Source organism: Fringilla coelebs (assembly GCF_963513975.1).
Source record: "Fringilla coelebs genome assembly, chromosome: 1".
Taxonomy (NCBI): domain Eukaryota; kingdom Metazoa; phylum Chordata; class Aves; order Passeriformes; family Fringillidae; genus Fringilla; species Fringilla coelebs.
In genome coordinates, this window is record NC_140028.1 from 133,771,104 (window position 1) to 133,795,204 (window position 24,101).

At 34.7% G+C, this 24,101-nt stretch overlaps 1 protein-coding gene across 1 annotated transcript in view; it reads left to right on the plus strand.

Annotated features, from left to right (window-relative positions):
- MALRD1 (MAM and LDL receptor class A domain containing 1) overlaps positions 1–24,101 on the plus strand; it is a gene marked incomplete at both ends in the record, with an annotated part of 238,466 nt that overhangs the window by 116,576 nt on the left and 97,789 nt on the right. Inside the window, 2 exons of the mRNA XM_084210137.1 lie at positions 5,412–5,657; positions 7,280–7,437. Coding sequence (XP_084066263.1) covers positions 5,412–5,657; positions 7,280–7,437 — 404 coding nt within the window. The remainder of the gene's footprint in view (positions 1–5,411; positions 5,658–7,279; positions 7,438–24,101) is intronic.

Consider the following 24,101-nt stretch of genomic DNA (forward strand, 5'->3'; position numbering starts at 1 on the left):
TTCTCCCATCAGAAATGCAGCCAATGAAACCACTGACCAGAGCCTGCTCTCGGCACCAGGAAATGCAGATATCATGCCTTCTTCTACCCTCCAACAATCAGATAGCAGCTGGACCATTAAACCAGAGGTCCCAGCTAAACCATTTTGGCCTCTAAGGTGGAGAAGTCACCAGTTACGCACCAGTCCAGTCTCTGATAAAAGCACTGTTACCTTGATCTGCTTCAGGCAAGATTTCAGTCTATAGCTGTACAGCATTTCACGTGAGCTTCAAGTTGTACTTCTACAGGACATGCAGCAAATTTTTGACATATTTTTAGGATTGTGGATCTGATACTAAGGAATATTTATTTTTCTGTGTCTTTACTAAGGAATTCATGCAGTAAATAGATTTCTATTTCATTTATTTGAGCCAGAGCATGGCAACACAAAATTTTGTTCAATATAATTTTATTTTGGATTTTTGCTAAGAGTAAACACAGGATTGTGAGCTAAGCTTTCGCTTTAGTTGGTATTTAGTCTTTCTCACTGTAGTAGATGCGTATGATGAATATTCTTGTTTCTGGAAAAGCTTTGCTTAAAAACTAGATCTAAATTCCTTTACTCTTAGTATTTCTAAGTCCACCCTCAAGAAGATAGGTAATAAATTTCAACATGGCTTTGGAAAGGGAACACTGTATAAAAGAGCTGATCTGTCACAGTTCTCGTTAAGTGTGTGTCCTATTACAACAGTTTTCCTTGCTTGTCCTTTTCTTCATGCTGGAGTCATAGACCATCTGATTAGCACTGGAATAACAATATTAACATACACTATATATCTTGTTTCAGTTTGCTGGCAAGGAGCAAACCAGTTGATGCTATTGCAATGTATCTTTCATGAATCCAGGCCTAGGCCTCTTCTTTTTCAGTATGGGGATTTAACACTTGAAGAGAGTAACTAAAAATTTCATTTTAAGATGTACTACTAGCATGTTTTATAGAATAATAGGTGTAGAATTACTCAAGCAACATGGAAACTATGCACTATTTCTGTTACTGAAGATATTAGTATGCCAGCACTATAAGAGTGGGGGAGTTGAAAAGACTTTGTGCCTCCTTATCTAATCAAAACCTGTTGTTTTCATTTCTTGTGAATGCACATTCACATGCATCTAAGCAATTGAAACTGAATCTTTTGATCTTTATAATTGTTTTTAGCATTGCCCTGCTTACAGTATATGCAGTAAACTCAGTATGAAGAGGCACTGAGTAGCCCCTCTTGCCTTCAGGTCAGAACTTCTGGTAACCTTAAGGAAAGCAAAGCACCAGGTTATAACCCATTGAATGTGTCACAGATTGGGTGTGTCTTAAAGAGTATTGAGTGACTGATAAAAATCAATACTTTTCTAATAACAAAATACCAACAAACAAAACAAAGATTCTTCAGTGCTCTGTCATGGACTATTGTATTGAGCAGTATCCTACCTTACTGTTTATGTTTTTGGTTCTTTTTGGTTCTGCGGTTGATTATTATCAGATCTGATTACTGCAAAAGAATTCCCTTGTGTTTGTGTGTGGGAATGGTCAAGACAAGAAATTGATTGAGAAAGTTTTGGTTGTTGGAGTTTTCGTCTGCTCGGCAGTAACTTAGTTAACAGTTTCTTCTAAAAGTCCCTTTTGCAAATGAACTCAAGCTGTTGTTTTTCTAACTTTCAGTTGTTCAGAATGAAAATCAATATGTCAAAGTACTTGCAAGGTTTACAAAACCAAATGTTTGCACTCAATTTGAGAAAATAAAACCTTTTTCCTTCAAAAAAAAAAGCTGATATACTCTAAAACTTCTTAAATCTTTTTTTTTTCCCAACACCCCAACATCTGAAAGTCTTTAAAAATTATTTTAATTTCTAAAGCTTTGCTTTTGGAATGAGATGCATTTTTCACATTCCTGCACTGACAAGTCAGTGTTACTATGCATCATCAACAGTGATGAAAGCATTTTCTCTGCGTCCTTGGGCTGTAGTAGTGAGATACTGGAGGGAAGATGTTCTTGTTAACAAATTATTTTTTTAAGGACACATAGATTTCAGTCATATGGTAATGTCAACTCAGAGCAAGAAGGATAATGGAGTAATTTTTACAGGGGAAAACTCAGAGATCTAAATTATCCAGAGAGCCCCTATCCCTGGGATGTCACACTCTTAGTCTGCTGATTAATTACTCTGGCCTCTATACCAGACTATGGTTCTACAGGAGCTCTAGTTTTGATTTAGAAGAAGGTATGCTTCTAGCCATGTGAATGTAAATAAAATCTTCTGAAAATATTTTGAAGCAGCTCTAGATTTTCACACCTATGGATGGATTATTCCAATAACTGTAAACTATTTCATTCATTTGATTTGGTTTTGGTTTGGAAAACATTGATGCCGATGCTATTAAATATAATAAGTTTAAGAAGCTTAACAACTTATTAAATTTAACAACTTTATAATAATTCTAATTAGAACATAATCTGGCCACTTCTGGAAAGGATAATAAAATATTTTTATATATACATTAATAGCAAAAGGAGTGGCAAGGAAAACCTCCATTCCTTCTTGGATGCAGGGGGGAATATGAGAAAAAAAGGAGGATAAGACTGAGTACTTGAGACCCTCTTTGCCTCAGTTTTCAATAATAAGACAGGTTGTCCTCAAGAAAAATTTATTTTATCTCTTGATGTTTGCAGGTTAATTTCTTTTTTTTTCAAAATGCATTTAAGAAAAACACCCTTATAAAATAAGGGGATTAATCTTTCTCTTAAAACATGTTTAAAAATATAAATGGTTTACCTGTTGATTTTGCTCAGGGTATATGAACAAGAGGATTACTGGTGCAGCTCTTTTCCTCTGTTGTATAAATCCTCTCAAATTCAAAGGTTATTTATCTGATGGATACATATAACGATAAGATAAAGAATATTTATCTGAAAGGGGTTTTAACAGCCCCTAAGGCTCTACTGCAGCCTAGTGTGTCTATGCAGTTACCACATAGGACAAAAAGTCTGCCCACAAATAATCTTCAAGAAAACACTGGTTGGAGGAAAAATTTACTGAACTTTGTTAAGGAGAAATTCCTCTCAATTAAATACCTCTCTCAAACTCACAGGAATCTATATAACAGAGTGCTTGAACAATTAAGATTAAGAAAAAATAGGGAAGAAAGAAAGCTCTGAAATAAAATTCCTTTTCATGTAGGTTCAGGGTTGTTTTCTGGGGGGAGAGAAGGTTGTTTGTTTGTTTGTTTGTTTGGTGAAGTTTTTTTTTCCCTACAGTTTTAAAGCCTTAGAAATGTCATTTAAAGAGAAGCTATACTGTGGAAGTACATCCAGAAGCAAGTCACGTTACAGACTCAGGCAGTGTAATATCATTCATTACACATGCTTGGAAAGATTCATTCATGCCAGGATTCAAGACGGATTTTTTTGTTTTTCCTTCAGGAAACAAAGACTTCCACTTTTCAACTCTGCTTTTTTTTTAACCTGAAATTGAAAACAATGCTACAAAGGGACCTCAAAATTCAATAGTTATTGAAATTATTGATCATTGAACTGCAAGGGAAAATATTTTAAGGCATGAACTGCATCCTGAAATTTGAATTCCTAGTTTGCTGACAAAATAAATGCTAAAATCTTACTGCAATTACTTAAAAGAAATGTAGGATTATAATAACTAGCTCCTAAAAATATATGCCACTTTAATTAGGCACCAATTTTATAATAAATCTCTATCACTTATTGGGATATAACACAGATGACTGAAATTCTGAAGAAAATTGATAGAAGTTTCTGATGGACACTGGCTGATTCATCGATGGTATTGCACCATTCTTTGACCAGGACCATTTTCAGAGATTGCGTACTAATAAAATTCTCACTGATGTTTTAATAAACTTTTAGCTTTGAACTTCAAAGAAGTCTTTTTCTCCTGGTCAGAGATCACCCATTTTTCTTGTCTCCAGATTTGGAGATCTTTGCCTGATGTTCTTGACTTTCAAAGTCAGTATCAGATTTTTATTCTTATTTGCTTCTTTTTGATCAGGGATTTTTCCTCCTTTCTCTGAGCATTTGTTAAAAGCCAAATCATATACAGTCTTTTGGAGTAAACCTGGTACATATTTTTATGTTGGTAAGAATTTAGGAATTAAAAATTATTAATTCCCCTGGAAATCTTTCTAGATATTTCTATCATATTCCAATATATGTTTGTATTTAAAATTTATTTTAATAAGAATTGCATTATGAGGATTTTAACTTGAAGAGGAGAGGTTAACGCTTGTTTTATTTAGCTGATACCTAGAAATAAAGTGACTTTTTTTCACTTTAATGAAAACAAGGGTTCTGACAATATTTTTTCAGTTTGGAGTATTTGTAATTTAGATTCTGGCTGAAACAAATGCCATAGGATGGAGGCTGCCAACATGACAACTGAACTTCCCATCTCTTATCCTCTTTCTAATAATAAATCTGTTTTTCAGACCTCTTGATAAAATCCAGCCTTATGTGAATGTCATTTAGCTCCTTTAAATTAATACAGTGGTAATGGAAAGACGTTTTTAGCACCATGTGATTTTCCGTATCAATTAACTCAGATTCTCCCTGTACTTCTGCAACTTTAGGACATGTACATATTCTAATTTTGTCTGTTGAGCTCATATATTCATACTCTTATTTTTGAGCAAAATTATTCTTGTTCATTTATTTCTGGCACAGGAGAATGTACAGAGTGAATGGGAAGAGGTCAATTTCAGAATGTTGTTTTTCACCACTTGATTACAGAATGTACTAAAGTTGCTACATTTTATTCAGAGTCCTGCAGAAACTGATCTAAAATGAAAACATGAAACTTGGAAATAGATCCTGTGTGTGAGTCCTACAGTCTTTAGGCTGTACAATAGTAGAATTATCCCTCAATAATGGCAGGAAGACTGCACAAAAAGGACACCATCAACCTACTGAACTCATAAAAAAAAATCCATTAAAAGGCAAACCTCTGTAGTTAAAACAGAAGAGTTTTTTTCTTCCAAATTAGGGCTCCTAAGTAGGTTCAACTTTGCAGCTAAGATAAAATGATTCAATCCAACACCACATGAAAGGAGAATGCCAGCAATTAAGTCAGACTAGAAAGCTTTGTTAGTGATGGAATGCCTGGCTGGAGCTTGCCCTCTGAGGCTTTACAAGGGAAACAGTCATTTATTTAGGCAATCACTTGACAAAATACAAAAGAAATAAACTGATAATGGATTGGTACTTCAGGGGAACCAAAGGCTTTTAATAAAACTGCTCTGGACCACCCTCCTCCTCCTAAATATTAAGCTCTCTGAAACGTAACCTTCCAGTAACCTTGCTGGGATGCACGGCGCTGTGATTCACCAGGACACACTCATTCTTCTCTTTTCAGGCTCCTGCTCACATGGCCATAGGCAGTGCCAGAATGGCAAGTGTTACAGAGCAGAACAAAGCTGTGATTTTGAAGACAACTGTGGGGATAATACAGACGAGAGTGAATGCGGAACTTCCTGCACCTTTGAGAATGGCAGATGTGGCTGGCAAAATTCCCTGGCTGACAATTTCCACTGGGTGCTAGGGGTCAGCTCGCCTCGAAGCCTCAGACCTCCCAGGGACCACACGCTTGGAAATAGAACTGGTACGTTGTTAGTTCACAAGTAAGGGATAATTGTCTTCATGAAATGTCTCGTATCTCCACAGGCAGCAGGGGAGTTCTAAAAGCTCTAATCGGGGTGTCATCTTTAATGAACTAGATGTATTACAATATAAAAATATTAATTACCATTGTACAATAATTTTAATGTAGGAAAATTGAATCTTAGTTGCTTCTTATATGAGTCAGGCAAGATAATTTGATATTTGACTGGAGAGAGGCGTTTGGTCTGGCTGCAATTTGCAAAGGTGAGTTAGCTCAGCTCACTGAATCCCACTCCTCTGGAGCTTGAGGTCATTTTCAGGAAGCTTACAGTTTCCCATAGTGACTATTCATATTTTAATTTTAGATAATGTTAAATAAGTAAATTTAAAGAAACAAATCTCCTTTGTTAGTGCATGTCCTGGTTCGTTTTGGCCAAAGCACTCAGTTATCTGCTCTTGTTCTTGCTACAAGCTCTGTGCCTTCATACTTTGCTTTTGAAGGTCCTATAGCTCAGACAAAGGTGTTACCAAAGCTGAGCTCAGAACTGACCTTAAATTGAAATATTCACAGCAGAGTTGCACAAAGACATGATAGCAGTCACTGAATGTTTACACAAACTGCTGAACAACAAAACCCAAAAAACTTGAAAATATGTAGGAAAAAAACTGTAATTTTCATTGTCAGTAATATATATTTTTAAAATATTATCACAAATACACCACTACACTTGTTAAATATGTGCTTGACCTCGGAGAAAAAGCAGATTTCTGATCCCATAACACCATGGCCAACATCTATGGTTGTATCTGAGCCAGGGAAGTGTCAAAGTTAGAATGAACCCATTTATTTCTGCATTAATTATTGAAGTAAAATTTTTTTTTGCCTAATTCATATACAGACATTTGTAGATGTGCAATTAAAATTTTTGTGTTATTTATAATACATTTATGTTTATGTCAAATACACATTTCTTATTTGTACAAAGGAAAAAAATAAATTTGAAAATTTAGGAGAATTTTTTATGCTTCTGATTAAAAAGAAAAATCCAAGACTCAAGGACCATATCAGTGTTGAAAAATACTAACTCTAGGCATCTAATTTTGCAATTTCATCTGACTAAATAATTTATATGTTCATTAATATTCAAACAGAGTAAAAATGACCAAAGGTAATATGAAGCATTAGGGATACCTAGTGATTTATACATACATGATTATTTTCCTGTTTCACAGGTTTTTATATTGCGTGACTTGCTGTTTTGAAGATTACCTTTCAGGAGACTTTTTCTTGAAATTAATCATGATGTGGCTATTGTGTGATGTATTGTCATAATTGCAGCTACTGCAGCTCAGCAGGGACATGTAATCAAAGTAGCCAGAAAACATGGAAGAGCTCCCAGTCTTCTACACAAGTCCACCCAAATCTTAAGCTGCTACCACCAGTTAACTCCTGATATAAGAAGTGCAAAAGGAATGGAAACTGGTCATTTTTTCTCCTGAGCTGAGGTTGACTAATATGAGACTTATAAGGGAAGTGTTCTTCATATGTCTCCGCCTTTACTTTGCTGAGTTTTGGAATCTAATTTGGAAATGGTTTTTCAGTAATACATCATTTAATTTCAGGACATTTCCTATATCTTGAGGCCACTGCAATAAGCCTAATAAATGAAAAAGCCCATGTGAAGAGTTCCATATGGAAAGAATCAAGTGGGAGTTGTGTGATGAGCTTCTGGTACTTCAAGTCATCAAAAGTCATGGGACATATTCAGGTTCTGATTAAGGTAACAAAACCCCCCTTGTCTTTTGAATATATTATACCTGTAGGGGTGTTCATGCTCCTGCAGAGTGCCTCAGCACTGTGCCTTTCTGTTTAGCTGACAGACTGGAGAGCTCCCACACACCTCCTGGTTCTGTGCTGGGTTTTATTACTCCAGTCTCTTAATGCTCTTAGCATTTCTCTTCCAAGAGAAATCATCTTAAAAGCCAAAGAAAATATTTTCAAATCATCTTTTTATCTTCCCCTCTTCATATATAGTACCTTTCTCTGATTTTTCCATGAAAGGCTATTTTCATATTTTGCTGACATCCTTATTGGTATTTATCAGTATACAGACCTATTGTTCTGATGGGATGACAAAAAAAAAATTGCCAAAATGTACAAAGGGATAATGCAAATATATGACTGCATTAAATATTTTATATAAATGGGTACAGAGTATAATAAATTTTTTTTAGAAACATTTTTTTCTTCACTAGATGTGAGATGACCAAAAAATTATTTAAAAAAAATGTCTAGTAATTTGCAAGTGAAAACAGAAGACATTTGTAAAAAATTGGCTGTTTCTTTGCTGTTCATTAAAAAGGATTAACTTCTTGTAAAAACCTTTTTTAAATCATAATATGGTTCAGACTAGAAATTAATTCTTATGTAGAAATTAATAATCAACATTCTTCAGACACAGTAACCAAATATATGTTTGTGCTTACTTGTATCTGTGCATCTCTTCTGGTTATTCAAGTATAAACCATGGTGCAATTTATTTGCCACAGGTCTGTTAACTTCCCTTCCTACAATATCTCTAATAATGTCTTGGTGAACTGCATTAACATTTTTTTTTAATTTCCAATGCATATGTTGGCTGACTTAACTTTAATGATAAATTATATATTTTCCTTGAAAACAAATTGCTAAAAATTATTTCTCTGGATTATTCCGGATAATATACAAATAATTTAAAAGCCTGAAAGAAAAAATACTTCAATAGATTTTAGTACCTATAGATACAAGCTAGGATATGTCTGCCTGAAATATTAAAAAATGGGTACATTGACAGTGGGTTCATTGCCTTTGGCTGGCATCAGGACACTTTTTTCAATAATTAGTCCAAAAACCTACAAATAACAACAGACCACTCCTCAAGTAACTGTATATGTATTGAGATGTTTTTATACAGCTCTTTTTCCCAGAAAGGTTCAAATTTGTAAAGGCGACAAAGTTTTTCCTTCATTGTACCTGGGAATTTTGGAGATCAACTTAACATCACATGTTATGCTGTTATAAGGACCCATAAGGGCATATTTGAATTGGAGTTTCTATTTAGCATTGTCTGTAGGAATAGAATCTAATTAAACAATACATAGTCATGGAAAGTCATACTGAAGCTTCTCCTACTGGTTCAAACTGCAATACCTTGATATTTCCTTCCAGATTGAGGATCCCTGGATATAAAGTAAAGTTAATGTCAGTGAAATCAGGTAGTGACTAGATGAAAATAAAAGATGATAAGATGATCTAGGAAGGTAATTACCATCTCAAGTTTGAAAACTTAGCAAACTGTCTCTGGTTGAAGTCATTCCATCCATTCAAAGTTTAACTGAGAGTGAAGACTGCATATGCAATGGAAAAGTGATGAACAATAAGATGAGGAAATATTTTTAGAGGCAGAATGAGGAAAAAATTTCTCATCTTCCAGAATTATCGCAGTGGAACAAAAATGGTAAGAAAAGGTAAAAAGCCATTTTTAGAAAAATCATAGTTCATGGTATGCATCAGTGTCATTTCTTAATATATGCATTGCTTGTCCACTTTCAGGAAGTCTAAGAATATTATCTATCATACTACTGAAGTGGTATTTCAGATTATGAGATAAACAACAACCAGAAATAAAACTAAAAGGTCATAAAAGAGTGCTATAGCAAGTATGAACCTCTTTTGTTAATGTTTGCAGCTGGAGCAAATCAATACATTTTCCTAATTGAATTTCTCTGAAGTTACTGTTGTTTTGATTTTTTCTCTTTGTTTTGATTTTTTTCTCTTGAAATTGTACTACATATTCTTTGAAGAAAACCATCTGTATATGGAATAATAATGATGCAGTCAAAGTGATGGGCTGTTGAACTAACTGCAAATGTATAGTATTCTTCAAATTGACCCCTTCAACATTTATGTAAACAAAAGATATTGACAGTGCAGCTATTCAGTGCAGCTGAAATATCAACTCACCACCCATCTGAATTCAAATTACAAGGTTTTTGATAGCAGTGCAAAAGCAAACAGAATATTCCCCAAAGAGATCTAGATATAACTAATCAAAACTTTTTCCAGCGAGATTTTGAGACATTCTAGTCTTGACTGTGGCAGTTATAAGAGAATTCCATTGTAGGAGGTATTTCAAAGTTCAGGTGCAGCATGCTCCCTGTGCCTGTTCCAGTGTTGGTGGTGGGGCATCTCATCAGCATTCAGTTTATTTTATGAGTCAGAAGAAACTATGTGTTTTTTAACATGTTAATAGAGAGGCAAGCAAGAATTATTAGGTGAAAGTGATAATACATTTCATTATTCTGTTGATCTAAAATAAGCTTTCTACCACCACTTAAGCTGTCCCTGCAACTAAAAAAAAAAAAAAAAAAGCAGAAGGAAATCAGCAACAAAGGATAAAACCATTTGTTGAAAATAACTTTTGTGGTATCAATGTCAATTGCTTTTGCATGTAGACATTTTAATTTAAGAAGATAACTTAGGATCTAGCACTGTTAGGGGAAGATTCTCTCAAAAACTTGAAACAAGCCTCCAAAAACAAATATGCAGATGAATAAGGAAGGTGAAACCTGTCATTAGTAACTCCCTCTGCTGACAATAACAAGGCCAATACACACAGGATCTCATTAGGAAGTTCCAGTGGACCTTGCCCAGGCATTTAATTAATTCCATCCAGTTAAAAATGAGCAAGGACACAAGGACATTCAGGAAAACAAGAAGTCCTGACCAGGGCATGGCAAGTAAAGCCAGGGCTCATTTATTCTGTGGCAGCAGCAGCCTAACCTGGCCAGGGCAGCAGACAGCTGGATCCAGCCTCCTGCATCCTGAGCACAGGGCTGCTGCAGCACAGAGCCTTTACCTGGCTGCTGCTTCTCAGCAGAAGCTGGGAGCCCCCACAGTTGTTCCCCTGGCATTGTTATTGCTTTTAATCAGCCCAGGGAAGACAGGAGAGGGTTGGTCCTGTAGACATGTATGACTTAGCAGGCGCCACAGCACAGGTAGAGATGAGTCACAGCGGATTTTCTAATTCCCTGGTTAGTTTTAATGGAGCTAAATTTTACCATCCCAGGCTGTGGATTTAAAAATCTGCAGCAGAGGTTCTGCAGATGCCAGCTGGTATATTCTGAACATTTGTATTTGTAGGATCAAGTAGCTTAAAATCACATTTTCACAAATCAATATAATTGACCCTACTTCTATGGGAAGTCACTCAAGAATAAGGCTTAAGGAAACTGCTTATTCTACCTCACAGCATAAAATAGAATGTGTATTTCTACATTGATTTTTCTCACTGACTGCATGAAAAACAATCGATCTCTCACATTAATGTAGAAGTTAGAGATTGCATTGGGTTCAGGTATCCTGAAAGCAGATTTCTTGACCTCCATAAAACTAGAGGAAAACATTAAGTTTTCAAAGATTTGCTTAAACGCTTTACTTAAGAGTTTGCTGAAATCATGGTCTGAAAAATGTAGACTGTCTGCAAATTTAATAAACATAAAACAAGGTTTATTTTGTAGACAAAAATTAAGATATCAGCAAAATTCTTTAAAACTAATACAAAAGAGTAAATTTTCCTAGTATTTAGTCCCATATAACTGCATAGTGGTATTGGCCTTTATTTAGTGAGTATTTACAATTCTGAAAAGGACACAGTTTTAAACTATTTACTCCCATTACTGACCTGTGAACTGTTATTAAAACTTGAAGTTGAGTCAATGAAATGTCATCTGCCTAATGAGAGAGAATAACAGAATATTAGTCCCAAGAGTTCTGAAGAAAATCCGTGGAGATACTGTGAAATACAGCATTACTTGAAAAAAGTAACTTTCATAGCAATTTTACTTCCCAGGGCAAGAAATTTTTTTTATTTCTATTTCCTGAATCTCAAACAGCACTTTTTATTTTTTTAGGCATTGTTTCAAACAATGTTGTTTTAGGCCTGATTTTGACACAATGACATAAACATATTCCCAAGCAAATTGAGAATGAGAGACTGATTAAATGGAAACAAATCAGTTTTCATTGAAAGCATAATTTTTCAAAAAGAGTTTACATAGAAGGTCCAAACAATTATGCACAACTGTAGGTAAATGCAGATACCATTCAGTGTGTTTTATTTTCCCAGATGAGTACTTTAGGAAGTTATTTCAATCTTCTTATTGTCAGTTAATGGACGAATATAAATAATTGTATTCCTATACTGCAACCAGATGTAAGCATTCATTCCAAAGGGTTGATGAGAAGGAATAATTTATTTGAGTATCCTTTAAAGGAAGAAAGTACTTTAAAAAAGAGTTAGAGCATCACCCTTGCATTTTGGCATCTTGTGAAGACGAGAGGTTTATCAGAGGATTTGTAATCTACAATCATTGTTTTTCTAGAAACACATATAAGTGAAATTGTCCAAATGTGAATTTTTAGGATTTTTTTTCTTAAAATTCTTTGAGAACTTGGTTTTTCCTCACTTAGGAGGTGAGGGCGATGAAGGATATAGGGTTAGTGTGACTAGGGATGTCTCTGCCATGCAGGGCAGTGCCTGGCTGTAAAACCAGCCAGTCTGATGGATTTAGGCAGAGTGATGCACACAGAGTCATTAAAGCAACTCAGCAGTAGCCTGCAATATTCCACCTGTAGTCACAAGCCGTGTGTCTCAGAGCTGGTACCACCCTCCTAACCTCTACCCCAGGCTGGCACCAAATAGCATAATGTGGCAGAGATAACAAATGCACTTTCAGTCTCCCCCAGACTCCACAGCTCCCTGGTGTTGTTTCACTGAACCCATTCCTCACGTCAGAGATCTCTGGCAGTGATTTACTTTATTGATTTGTCATCCTATAATCTCACAGAGTGCTATCACATTGCTCCTTTTTAGCATATGAGACTTTGAAGTGACTCTGGGATCTTTGCTGGGCAGACATATTTTTCTAGTGCTTTTCAGGGCCTGCTTTCAGCAGTGAAAGTTGTGATTTAAATGGGTCTCAGGGCAGAGTTCTTTGAAGGATCATAGAGCTGCTGTTTAATGATTTTTTACTGCAGCAACAGACATCAAAATCAGATCTTTTTATAATAACTGTGAAACAGGCATAGGACCTTGTCTGAACAATAGCCTCTGAGGTATAGCCTTGGGCTTTGAGCATTTTCCACACCTCTTCTTCTAAAGAACTCAGAAATTTAATTAACCTCTTTTTTTGAGATAATAAATAATGCAAGATGTAACCTTTTGCCTGCTGATACCTTTTACGAAGCATAAAATATTGATCAGATGTAAAATCCTAAGACAGTATCTAATTTTCCAGATCAACAACCCCACTTAGAAAAAACTCTCCAAATTTCTTAGAAATATTCTAAGAAAAAACCTGAACATTTCTAAGAGTTCCATTTGACCTCAGCAAAGGTAGAAGAGCTTTCTTTTTTTTTTTCTTTTCCCTTTCTCCTCACTTTTTACATCCCAAAGCCTCTTTGGTCTTCCACTGAGAAAAGCATCTTTCTTTTTTTCAAATAAATCCTGAACTGAGCAGATGTCATACTTCATCAAGATGTGAAACTTCATCAAGATCAGATGTAGCACTAGCATTCATGGTGCAGAACGTTAATCTGTTACAGGTTTTGTATTCCTTTAATGCAACTTTTATTTTTTAATTCACAGATAAGTTTTAGTGTTGTGAAGATCAAGATAGTCCTTGTTCTTTGGCAGGCTTGCTGTACCAAGATGTAGTGTGCTTAAAATTACTTTGATTAATCAATAAGGGTACTTAAAACAAGAGTAGAATTTTTATCCTTGAAGATTTTTTTTCTTTTTCTGACCTTCAGCTTTGAATTCTCATTAGCTTCAGGAAGAAAAAACAAACCAAACCAAACCAACAAAAAAAAAAAAAAAAAAAAACCCCAAACAAAAACAATCAAACAAACAAAAACCCCAAAACCCACAATAACATAAAAACAAACAAAAAAACAAAAATAAAACCACAAACGCAAACAAACAATTAAAAAAAAAACCAACCTAACAAAAAAATCTCAAAACCAGCCCAAATCAGTTGTTTTTCTGTATTTGCCATAATTTATTTCACAATCATGGGAGGATCTGATTCTGGTAATTTCCTGTGGGAGTCAGACTAGGAATTTTTAAGTGCACATATTTCCAACTGCAATAATCTCTAAGTGTATTTGTTTGTAGGTTGATCCCATAGCCTCAGGTAGAATTGTCTTGTCATTGCATGCACTAACATGCAAGAGTGTTGCGGAGAGCAGGTATTATTTGCAGCAGGGAACAAAAGTGTCAATGCAGGGGGAGCTCTGAGAGACACCAGTTTCTTCCCACCATCTTACTACACAAACAAAACCTTCCACAACTCAGTAACTTCATGGTGCTTGCTGGTGAAAGGGTCATTGCAGCTCAGAGATTAATTTCCTGCTCACTTGTGGAAATCCCATAGTCCATTCACAGCAGTTTCTCCTCTTTGTAGACTCAAATTCTTCCAACAGGTCTTTCTCTTCAGTCATACTCCTCAGATTTCCAGCTTCCCTCAGACCTTCCCCATGTCTTCATTCTTTTGTAACTTGTTTCTGCAAGGTTTACCAAGCCGTATCTGTGATTAAAAAATATCAGGGAGCCAAATAAGGATTTTAAAGTGATTTTAAAACTGAAGAAACTGAAATCATGTTAATTTCAGTTTAAATTAATGTAGTTGTGAGAGATGAAATCGTGTTAATATGATTTTCTGTTTAAATTAATGTAGTAGTGAGAGATGACACAGTAATACTACTAAAATCAGGACTTACAGACTATTTGCATTAAGTCTGGAATATGTGGGTGTAACTGTGTGGTCTGCAGGGTGTATTTGATTTTGCCTTCAGCAGGAGAACTACAAGTAGAAAATGAACACTAAAAATTGCATTTCTTAGCTCCCATATCCCAGGTTTGTGGAGGGCCTTAATCTATCTGTGATCCTAGTTTTTCTTTGGCTCCAGTTGCTTAGATGACATGGAAAATTGGTGTGATTTTTTAGTTTGTGTGTTTGTTTTTATAATAAGTAAATCTTTATTAAAAGTACAGATCCTATGGAATTAAAAAATAAGGAGAATTGTTTAATATTTAGCTGCAATTCTGGGCTGTAATGTGAACCAGGAATAAGTGGGTGTCATCAAAATATGAGCATTTTCTTAGTGGAATTGGGGTCTTGTTTTCTAAAGAGTGAGCATACTACAAACCCCACAACCTACCAAAAAAACAAACAAAAAACACTAAGCTTTTGAGACTGTATCTATCAAAACATGTGGATGCTTTTCAGATTTTCATACTAAATAAAAACTATGAGCCAAACGTTTTTGCTTAATTTTCTAATTCATACAAGAGAGAAAAAAATTTTATAATGGAAAAAATTCTTGTTTGTTGGATAGGAGTCATTGACTATAAATGCAATTACATATTTTAAACTTGTTGTAATTCTAAGACTTACATTATGAAAACAATTCTAAGGTGGTGCATAAAAAAGTTCAAGTAACCTCATTTTTATTTCCTTTCAAAATCATCTCTTCTCTCTAAACCATTATATGTCACCACACCTTTCTTATTATAATGCTAACATGAGGTTCTATACCATGGGTGGTGTTTTATTATTAATAATTTAAATTATTATGTGACATCCAATTTTATGAACGTCAGTTTCTCTTTCACTACAATGCAAGAAGAAACAGAGGTTGTGGAAAGGTCAAATGAAACCACAGTGGAAAATTAGGCTAATGCAACTGTATAACTTTATTTTATGTCCTTAACTTCACAGTTTATTGGGAACTGTTTTGTTTGAAATTACAGTGGACCAGGCTCTCAATCTATATTTGGCTGAATCAATAAATCAAGGCACAAATGTGAACTATATTTCAGGTTTTAAATAGTTTGCTTACACTTGTTTTCTGTACATTTATACCATCTCATTTAAGCATCTGAATAAAGAGCTGCTTCTTTCAAGTGACAGGATGATAAAGCTACTCTGCCATTCACACCTTTAAAATTTTCAGCCTATATTTAGATGGTATTTGGTCTTCCCCTCAGAACCTCACTGCTGCCTTTCACGCTTTCCACTGAATAGCACAACTCTAGTATATTACTGTTTTCCAGTTTAATTTAGTTTGATCTGCATGGAAGAAAAACTTCTTTAAATCAGAATTTCCAATGTGATCCAGAAGAGGTACTATTTAAATTTTGATACATGAGGCATTTAATTCATTTCATTGATCAGCGAACATTAGAAGACTCTTGTTATTTATGACATGGAAATATCATTAGACATGAAGGATTCTGCAGTGCACAACATTATTCTGAGCATTTTGACAGTGTGATTCAATTCAGAGTTGTGTTCAATGGGAGCTCAGAACGAGTATGTTATCAAAAAGTTTATTAGCAGTCACAAATTATTTAAGTTGATTTTCATCTCTTTAACACTTTATACACCAGCTCTATTCTTCAAGAGTTACTAAAAGAGTGAGAGTTCTGCTTTTTTTTCTTTTCTCAGTCTATCTGTTTAGGAATATGTGGGCTATAGAAAGGAATTAGGAACTAATGAAAATCTTCCCCTGACTCACTAGCTGCACATCAATTAATCTTAGAATTTTCCTTAATTAAAAGTGTAGTCTGTTAAAGTCAGTTTCTCTGGAATCTAATCTCTGGAAAAATTGCAGTACTCTCCTTCCAAGTTGTACCAAGATTTGTTGCACAGAGAAATGAGGTATTTATTCAGGTTAGATCTGAGATATTTTGGACAAAAATGGAGCAGTAAGATCCTTTTAAAGAGACCACCTGTCTAGAAAAGAGCAATGTTAAAGAGTTTGACGAGAGAATTTTCACTGTGTGTAGTTGAAAACCTGAATGGTTTTATAAATAATATCCACAAAAGATGTGGTCATATGAGAAAGAAAGGTACAGATTACCATGTGGCAGGACCAAAGCAGGAATGTCATGGTAAATGATAACAAAATATCCTAAAGCATATAATTTATTTTTCTGAGTATGCCAATCGAACTGCTACAGATTTTATGCAGAAGATGCCATTGCTATAGACACTTCTTAAACATCATCTTGAAATATCCCTTTCTAAGCTGAAGTGATGAGATTGAATTTCTACTGTAGAAGTGGTAGGGAAGGTACATCCTTCCACAAATCCCTCGGAGTTTTGTATTTCTTGGGCTGTTTTGTCACTTAGTGGCTATATTTTCTTGATTTGCCTTTTTAAATGTTGCAATATTTCCTCAGTTCACAGTAAAAGGTTTATACTCTTCTGATAATTAGCTCTGTGCTTATTTCCTTCAGGGAATAAATCCATTTAGAAAACACAGACGAAACTTCTGCACTGTCTGCAAGATTTAAGGAAAAAGTGAAGTGGAACCAGAGAATTGAGGTTATCACAGCTACTGAAACTATAAACCAGAAGTGGGTAATGTAATAGTTACTGCACTGGGAAAAAAAATAATTGAAGGACCTCTGAGGGATTTTGATTGAAAACAAACAAAAAAAATAGTGGAAGAGAAAGAAGTGCCATAGAATTTCCTGTTCTACCATAATTTTATTTGTATTTGTTTTGAAAGACACTACAAATTCTCCTGTATATATTGGAATGTGGCTGACGTGTTCCCATGTTTGTTTTTAGATCAATCATTTTGCCTTTTCCTGGAAAATTATGTCTGCTACCACAGGAAAGACTTCTTAGAAAGAGATCTCTGTACTTTCTACAGCACGGAGATCTTTATCCTAAGAAATATGTTAAGGTCACAGGACTTGATTTTAAAATGCAATTTGTCCCAATCTGGGTAGGACAAATTCCTATTACTTAAAGTCATAGATGGTCACAGAGCAACCACTGCTGCAGTTACTTTAGTCTCTCTTTGTTTTACTCCCCATGTCAAAGGGAATTTTAAGTATGATTTGTCTCATTGTAGAGCAAACATCTCTAAGAGGAAAAGTGGCTTTCCCTACTGCTTCCTGCAGACTTGTAAGTCTATAGAATACCTTTCAGTAAGGAGTACTGGGTGCCATCAGGAATGTTGGACAAAGATTTGAATTTGGAATATTTCAGAAAATGTTGCCATATCCTTACTTAAATTTTTAGTGTCTCTGCTGGCAACGCAAATACCAAGATCTCGTGAATCTGTCTGCAAATTTTGTCTTGTACATCCCTACAATGCTATGCATATTTACATATTTATAACTTAATTTTTCCTTCAACATACTTGGTGGTGGCCATTGGATAGATAAGTGTTTTATTACAGGACTATCTGTCAGTTATAAGAGCCCTCAATTTTTAGGGAATATATTTCATAACGGCAGATTAAAAAATTAAATCAAATATCTGGTTCCTTGACATTCTCTAAAAGATAAATAGTTGTATCCATTAGATGTTATAGAGACAGGACTTAAAGCATTTCTCTTAAAGATATCTCATTTATCCAGGATCAATACAGTGAAGCTTAAAATATTTAATTAAGTTTTGACTATATAAAGAACTTACTAATTTTTTCAGCTTCAGTGTTTTGGGTCCCCTGAGGCTGTCCAGTTAATCTAATATCCCAGAGGACCTGTTCTATATTTCTACAAGCCCATAAACTACAGTCAAATTGAAAATATTCCAATAGAATACAAATAGGATGTATAGTAGATGTCACAAAGAAAAAAATACAGCCATATCCCAGAGAAGATCCCACTGCATCAAAGTAGGAATGACACCTGACTGACATTAATCACTCTCTCATACATCTGAAAAAGCATATGATGCACTTTGATGATTAATAGGGAATATTCATGTCAATCCTTGTCCTGCAGATTTGTCACCTTGAAGAAGTGACATTAAATATTTACTAAAACTTTATAAGTTTTAATGTCAGTGTACAAGAATTAAAAATTACTATTGTCAGTCTTAAAATTATTACTAATCTTTTAATGATATTGTCCTGTATGAAAGAACCTTACTTTTCCTAAATACATTTTGTTTACATAAGAGATATATACTTCTTTTTCCTTTATTTTATCAAATTTTATTTTCTTTTTCTCTCACCAGAATTTCTGTAAATGTATGTTTTCCTACTTCTTCCACTCAGTATTATACAGAGAATCAAAATGTTATTGAGGTGAATTGCCAAATTGAAATATTGACTAAAACAAACAAAATTTCTGGAAGGTTTCAGATGCTTTGTTCAGCTGAATTTGGGTTGCCTTGGGGCTTTTATTTTACAAGGCAGCTGTAGTGATAATTCTTTAATTTTTCGTGCACAAATCTTCACATTTTGAAGAGCTGAGAGGACTTTCACGCAGGTTGATTCCATAATTCCCACTTTGTGGAACTGATCTTGTAAGCACTGTGACACTGTGAATGGAATGCTTCTGACCTTAGCACGTATCTGTCAAAGTGTCAGAGCAGAGAAGTTGTCCTGCCAGCACAGCTTGTGTCCTGCCTGCCCACTGTGTCTCTCAAATGTACTTTGATCCATGACATGTGAAATAAAAGGTCCTCCACCATCCTTTTTACCCCAAAGACATCCTGGACAAGCTTTCCCTGGCAGTGTCTGGCCTGCTCTGCAGAGCTGAGGTGTGAGTTTTACCCAAGTCCAGTTTCACTGTGGCTGGCTGTGAGCACAGACTGTCCCAGACACTCAGGGGGCTGTGCCTCAGCATCCTCCTTCCTGGTGGGTGCTCTGAGGGCAAGATGCATCATGGATGTCACCACTGGTTCTAGAGTTATTAGGGGTATGCACCTCCTACTCAGACACTTGTGTTCCTTCTCTCAGTCCATATCCAAACTGATAAAGAAAAAAATTAATGGAAAAAAAAAAAAAAGAAAAAAAGAAAGGGAGGTGACCTAAAGATGCATAAAAAACACTGAATTGCCTCCCATCTCTCAGAATGGTATTCAAGTGTTCCCTATAGGAGAAAAAACATGACAGATTTGAGGTTTCCTCATGTCTGCAAAATCCTTTTTTTATGATCCTGATTCATAAACTGTTCTGTTACATCTATTACTCTATATGCTCTGCATTTGTGTAGGTAGTGCATAGAAGCAAGGGGGTTCCTTTTTTTATAATCCATGGAATCTATCATTGCACAGCATTTGCACACTGGCCTTGTTTGGCACTGTGGAGGGTTTTAACAGTTGTCCAGAATCCTAGAAATTTTGTAACTGTGATTATTTCTCAAGCTTGAAAGCTTTGCTTTTCCACAAAATTGCAGTTGCCTCAACTCTGAGATGTGAATATTCCAAGGAGATCTGCAAAATGTGATTAAAACAAAGGTGTAACAAAGTTTGAGACAGAACTAAATTGCTTGAAATGCTAATGGTCTTATAAAGTGGCTTTGATGCTTACTGTTACTTAGCCTTAGCAATAGAACTGAAAGAAAAAAAATATAATCCAAGCAATCAAAATTATATCCCTTAAGCTACCTAAAACCCAAAATCAAACAAAGGTGGATTATGACAGGAAATTAAGAAGAAATATATGCTTTTGAGGAGAAAGAAGGGCTGGGAGGGCTAGGAAATGAGGAGAGGATGAAGTAGTACAAAGTACCTAATGAATCCTCTTTTACAGTGAGTTGTTTTATTTCTCTCCCCTAATTGGTAAGGATAACATGTGAAATGAAGATTTATTTTTTAAAAGCCTAAGCACATAAAAGTATATTTGATGGAAATACTACCATGGGAATGTAAAGGAATGCAAATGTCAGAAAAGTTTACTTGTTTATAAATGAAAGCTGACTATAATGATATCTATTAGATTTAATAGTTGTGACAGGATAAATCAAAGTTATAAGAAAGTGAAATACACAGACTAATTTAAGGAAAAACAACAAATTATTCTTGCCTTCCCATTACAGATTTCCAAAATAAGTGAGTTTGAAGAGTAACTTTATCCTTTTTCAACAAGCAATTTATTTGACATTCCTGGCATTGTGTACCTGCTTGAATCTAACTGCTGTCTCCAGGTGAATTACCAATCACTTTTTATCAAAGCATCTTTTAAATTGTCTTTTCTCAACTCAGCACTTTGAGCAATTAAAAAAGAAGAGTCTTACTATTTCAGAATTTTACTTTTAGAAATATTGCAAATGCTGGCACCCATGGCAGGGTGAGGTGTTGATGCCTTTTGATGCTCTGGAGGAATTCACTGAGATTTGAGAATTCCAAACAAAACAGGTGCATTTTTAAAAAATAAATTTTACCTATGGTACACTTATTTATCTAGCTTTTTTCATTAGAATGCATGGGGGCTTTTTTGCTGAAATGTGTAGTACTTTATTATAGTGATAATTTAGGAAATGAAAATTGAAGAAAAGGTACTTTAGAGAATGAAAATCATCTTAAAACTTTACACAAAGGAGGAAATTAGAGGGTTGGCTGAATGGGTTTTGTCATTAACTCTTATTATGAAAACCTACTGAGACTAATACACACAGACTCTAATAAAAGGCTTGAAAGCTGAAATATCACTGTTTCATCTTGCTGTTTTCTTTCTTTCTCTAATGCATTGTGAAAACTAATTTTTTTGTATGGTTTTTGTAAGATGTTGTCCTTAAAAGTGGAGCCAAATTTTCATGCATGCTGATGTACATAGATAGAATATGTATATGCTGCCTGGATAAAATAATTTCTCCAACATGTCCTTTGATCAGCTTCATGTTTCCTTTTTAAGTGTTTTTTATTGAAGATAGAGACATACTAAAAGTATGGCTGGTTCCTACCAGAATATAAAACTTAAAATTTGAGGATTTTTAATGCATTCTTTTCATTGCTGAGCATCATGAATTCTCATTTAAGTCACTGGAGCTTGAGTAAGCTCATCAGTATCATTTTCCTAAAGTAAAAATCATCCTCTTGTAGAGTTGTCCCTAATTTTTCCCTGCCTTTTGGAAACATTGTCAATTCTTGCAGTTTTCTTGCCTGCTTTTTGATGTTATTTCTTTATTTCTGCTACCTCAATTTGCTGAAAAATTCAGAATGCCAGAGTGAGCACCTTGCAGCAGCCTTCAGCTTAGCGATGGAAGATAAATTTTGAGTTTAAAATCTCTTCCTACATTGAAATGGTTTCTGTTTGTCTCAGAGCTATTCTAGGAAGAAGACTCAATAATTTTGGACTTATGTGTTTAATGCAGAGCTTCAACGTTCAGATAATTAGCAGCAATTTTCTAAATGCAGCAGTAATACTAACCACAAGAATTATTTAATAGGAGCAACAAATTTTCAAAACATTAGCTAAGGGCAGAGTAATAAATAACACTACTGGGCCCAGATTTTCCTAAATTATTAACAACAACATGTACAAATGTTTTTGTTTGGTTTCTTTGCATACACTTATCAACCTTGCCCATAAAATGCCAAGTATGTGCCTTTCTCTAAAATAAGGTAGCTGGGTTATTTGAGCTAGTGCTGTTTCAGTGAGCTGTTTGTATGGAATTGTTGTCAGACTGGTGACTGCCAGGTGTGCCAGAGGACACCGTGCTCGCTCATAACTCTCATCTTCAGGGCCTTCTTGGCTGCTCTCATTTTTCCTTGTGTCACTGTGAAGGAAAGATAAAAGAGAGAAAAGAAGAAATAAGGAAACAAAAAAATAGGGAATTGGATCAGAAGGAAAATGTTAGCTTGAATTTTAAATCTTAGATGAACAATTGTCGACTTCAGGGCATTTTTTGACTCATTTAAATAAGTTTGATAATTTGATACTCCTGGCCATTTAGCTCGTGTAGAGCTTTTGTTTGATTGAATGAAATATAAGATCAAGCTCTGTATAGTTAATTTACTGTTTTCAAGTAGAACAGTGTTTTAGAAATTTTTAAGAGAAAATCAGTGAGAAATGAAAAAAAAAAGAATCTCTCATTCTGTGAATATGACATCAGATGAAGGAGACACAATAATATTTTCCTTTTTTTTAAAGAGTTGTTGCTATACAGCATCAGTTTTCAGTTTTATTGTATTTTAAAGCACTTTTGTTTCAAGCTACTTATGAGAGACGAAAGCTTAGGACGTGAGATCTTTAAATTAAGCAAGTATTCTGTGTGCAGGGGTAGCATCAGCCTAAATCTATAAGGAAGGTGCTCAGAACCTTCTCCAAACAGGGCTCACTCTCAAGCAATGAAACTGAATAAATAGATAAATTATTTTAGAAATGTCAGGAAAGATATTAATTGTTCTGTGACTTGAGAAGATAAATGGACAAATTATGGACAAATAGGAATTATTTTAATTATGGACAAATAAGGAAAAGTGTGGCTTTTTTTCCTACTAGCTTCTGTTCCTTTGATGTGCATGTAACACTCAGGACTGCATTGCACTCTGTGCTGAGAAAAGGAAGAAGCAGAAAAGAAATACAGCTCATCATGGAATACTTTTTTTTTAAACTACTTGGTCAGCCATGAAAAGACTTTAATAATGTTACCACATCAAGGAAAATAAAATTTCATTATAACCTGGTTTATTAATTAACTTCATTTGCACACCATCAAAATACATTTCTTCCTAAACCGAGGATAAATTCCTGAAAAGTAAACTTCCCTCCTGAAATACTCTTGTAAAACAGGGATAACAATGCATCCAAAACCAGAGAAAAGAGCAGTGACAGTTAAAGTCACATTATGCACATTCTATACTATTTTTCTGTGCTTTGCATTAACGTATATCATGTTTAAAGGATTCTGGATCATCAAAGCTTGTCAGGAAGATACTGTTTTCAAAACAAACTGAAAGCAGAGATGTTTTTCCTAATTTTTTATAGAAGTATGTAAAAAGTGTTTTGCTTCTCTAAAAAGTCTGAAAGGTGATGTAGAAAGTCTTTTGATACAGTTAATCTGGAAAGTATTTTTAAGGTATTAATAACAAACATTTAATTTTTTTAATGAATAATTTCAAAATATTCTGTCTCTGATTAAAAATTCCTCAAGTATATGTGGTTTGAAGAGTCCAAGAATATTTAAGAAATGTTTTCATTGCCTCCATCCATTTGGTAAGCTCTGCTTCATTTCCTGTTGCTATGCTGAAATAAATATCTGATGGGAATGAACCAGGAAAATATTTTGAACCCAGCTTGGAATATGAATAAAAGGAGAGGTGCAGATCAAGAACAAAATCTGAGTTTCATTACTGTTTCATTGCAGATGCAACTAGGAAGATTGCCTCATAGAAAAATCTTTATAATTGCATCTGGAATACTTACTGTATTGCTCAGAAAGAAAGTGTATTCTCAGGAAGTTTCTTTGCAACATCTTGTAATGGAAAACCACATACTCCTTGTGCATGCTTCAGAGTCAGTTCCTAATGTTGTTCTGACTCTGTTAGAAATGTAGCCTTGAGAATAATGGTAGTCTCTGATGGATAGAAAAAATATTAAAGTCAGCCACAAAATAAAAGGAATTCTAAGACAAAAATAAATCCTTCC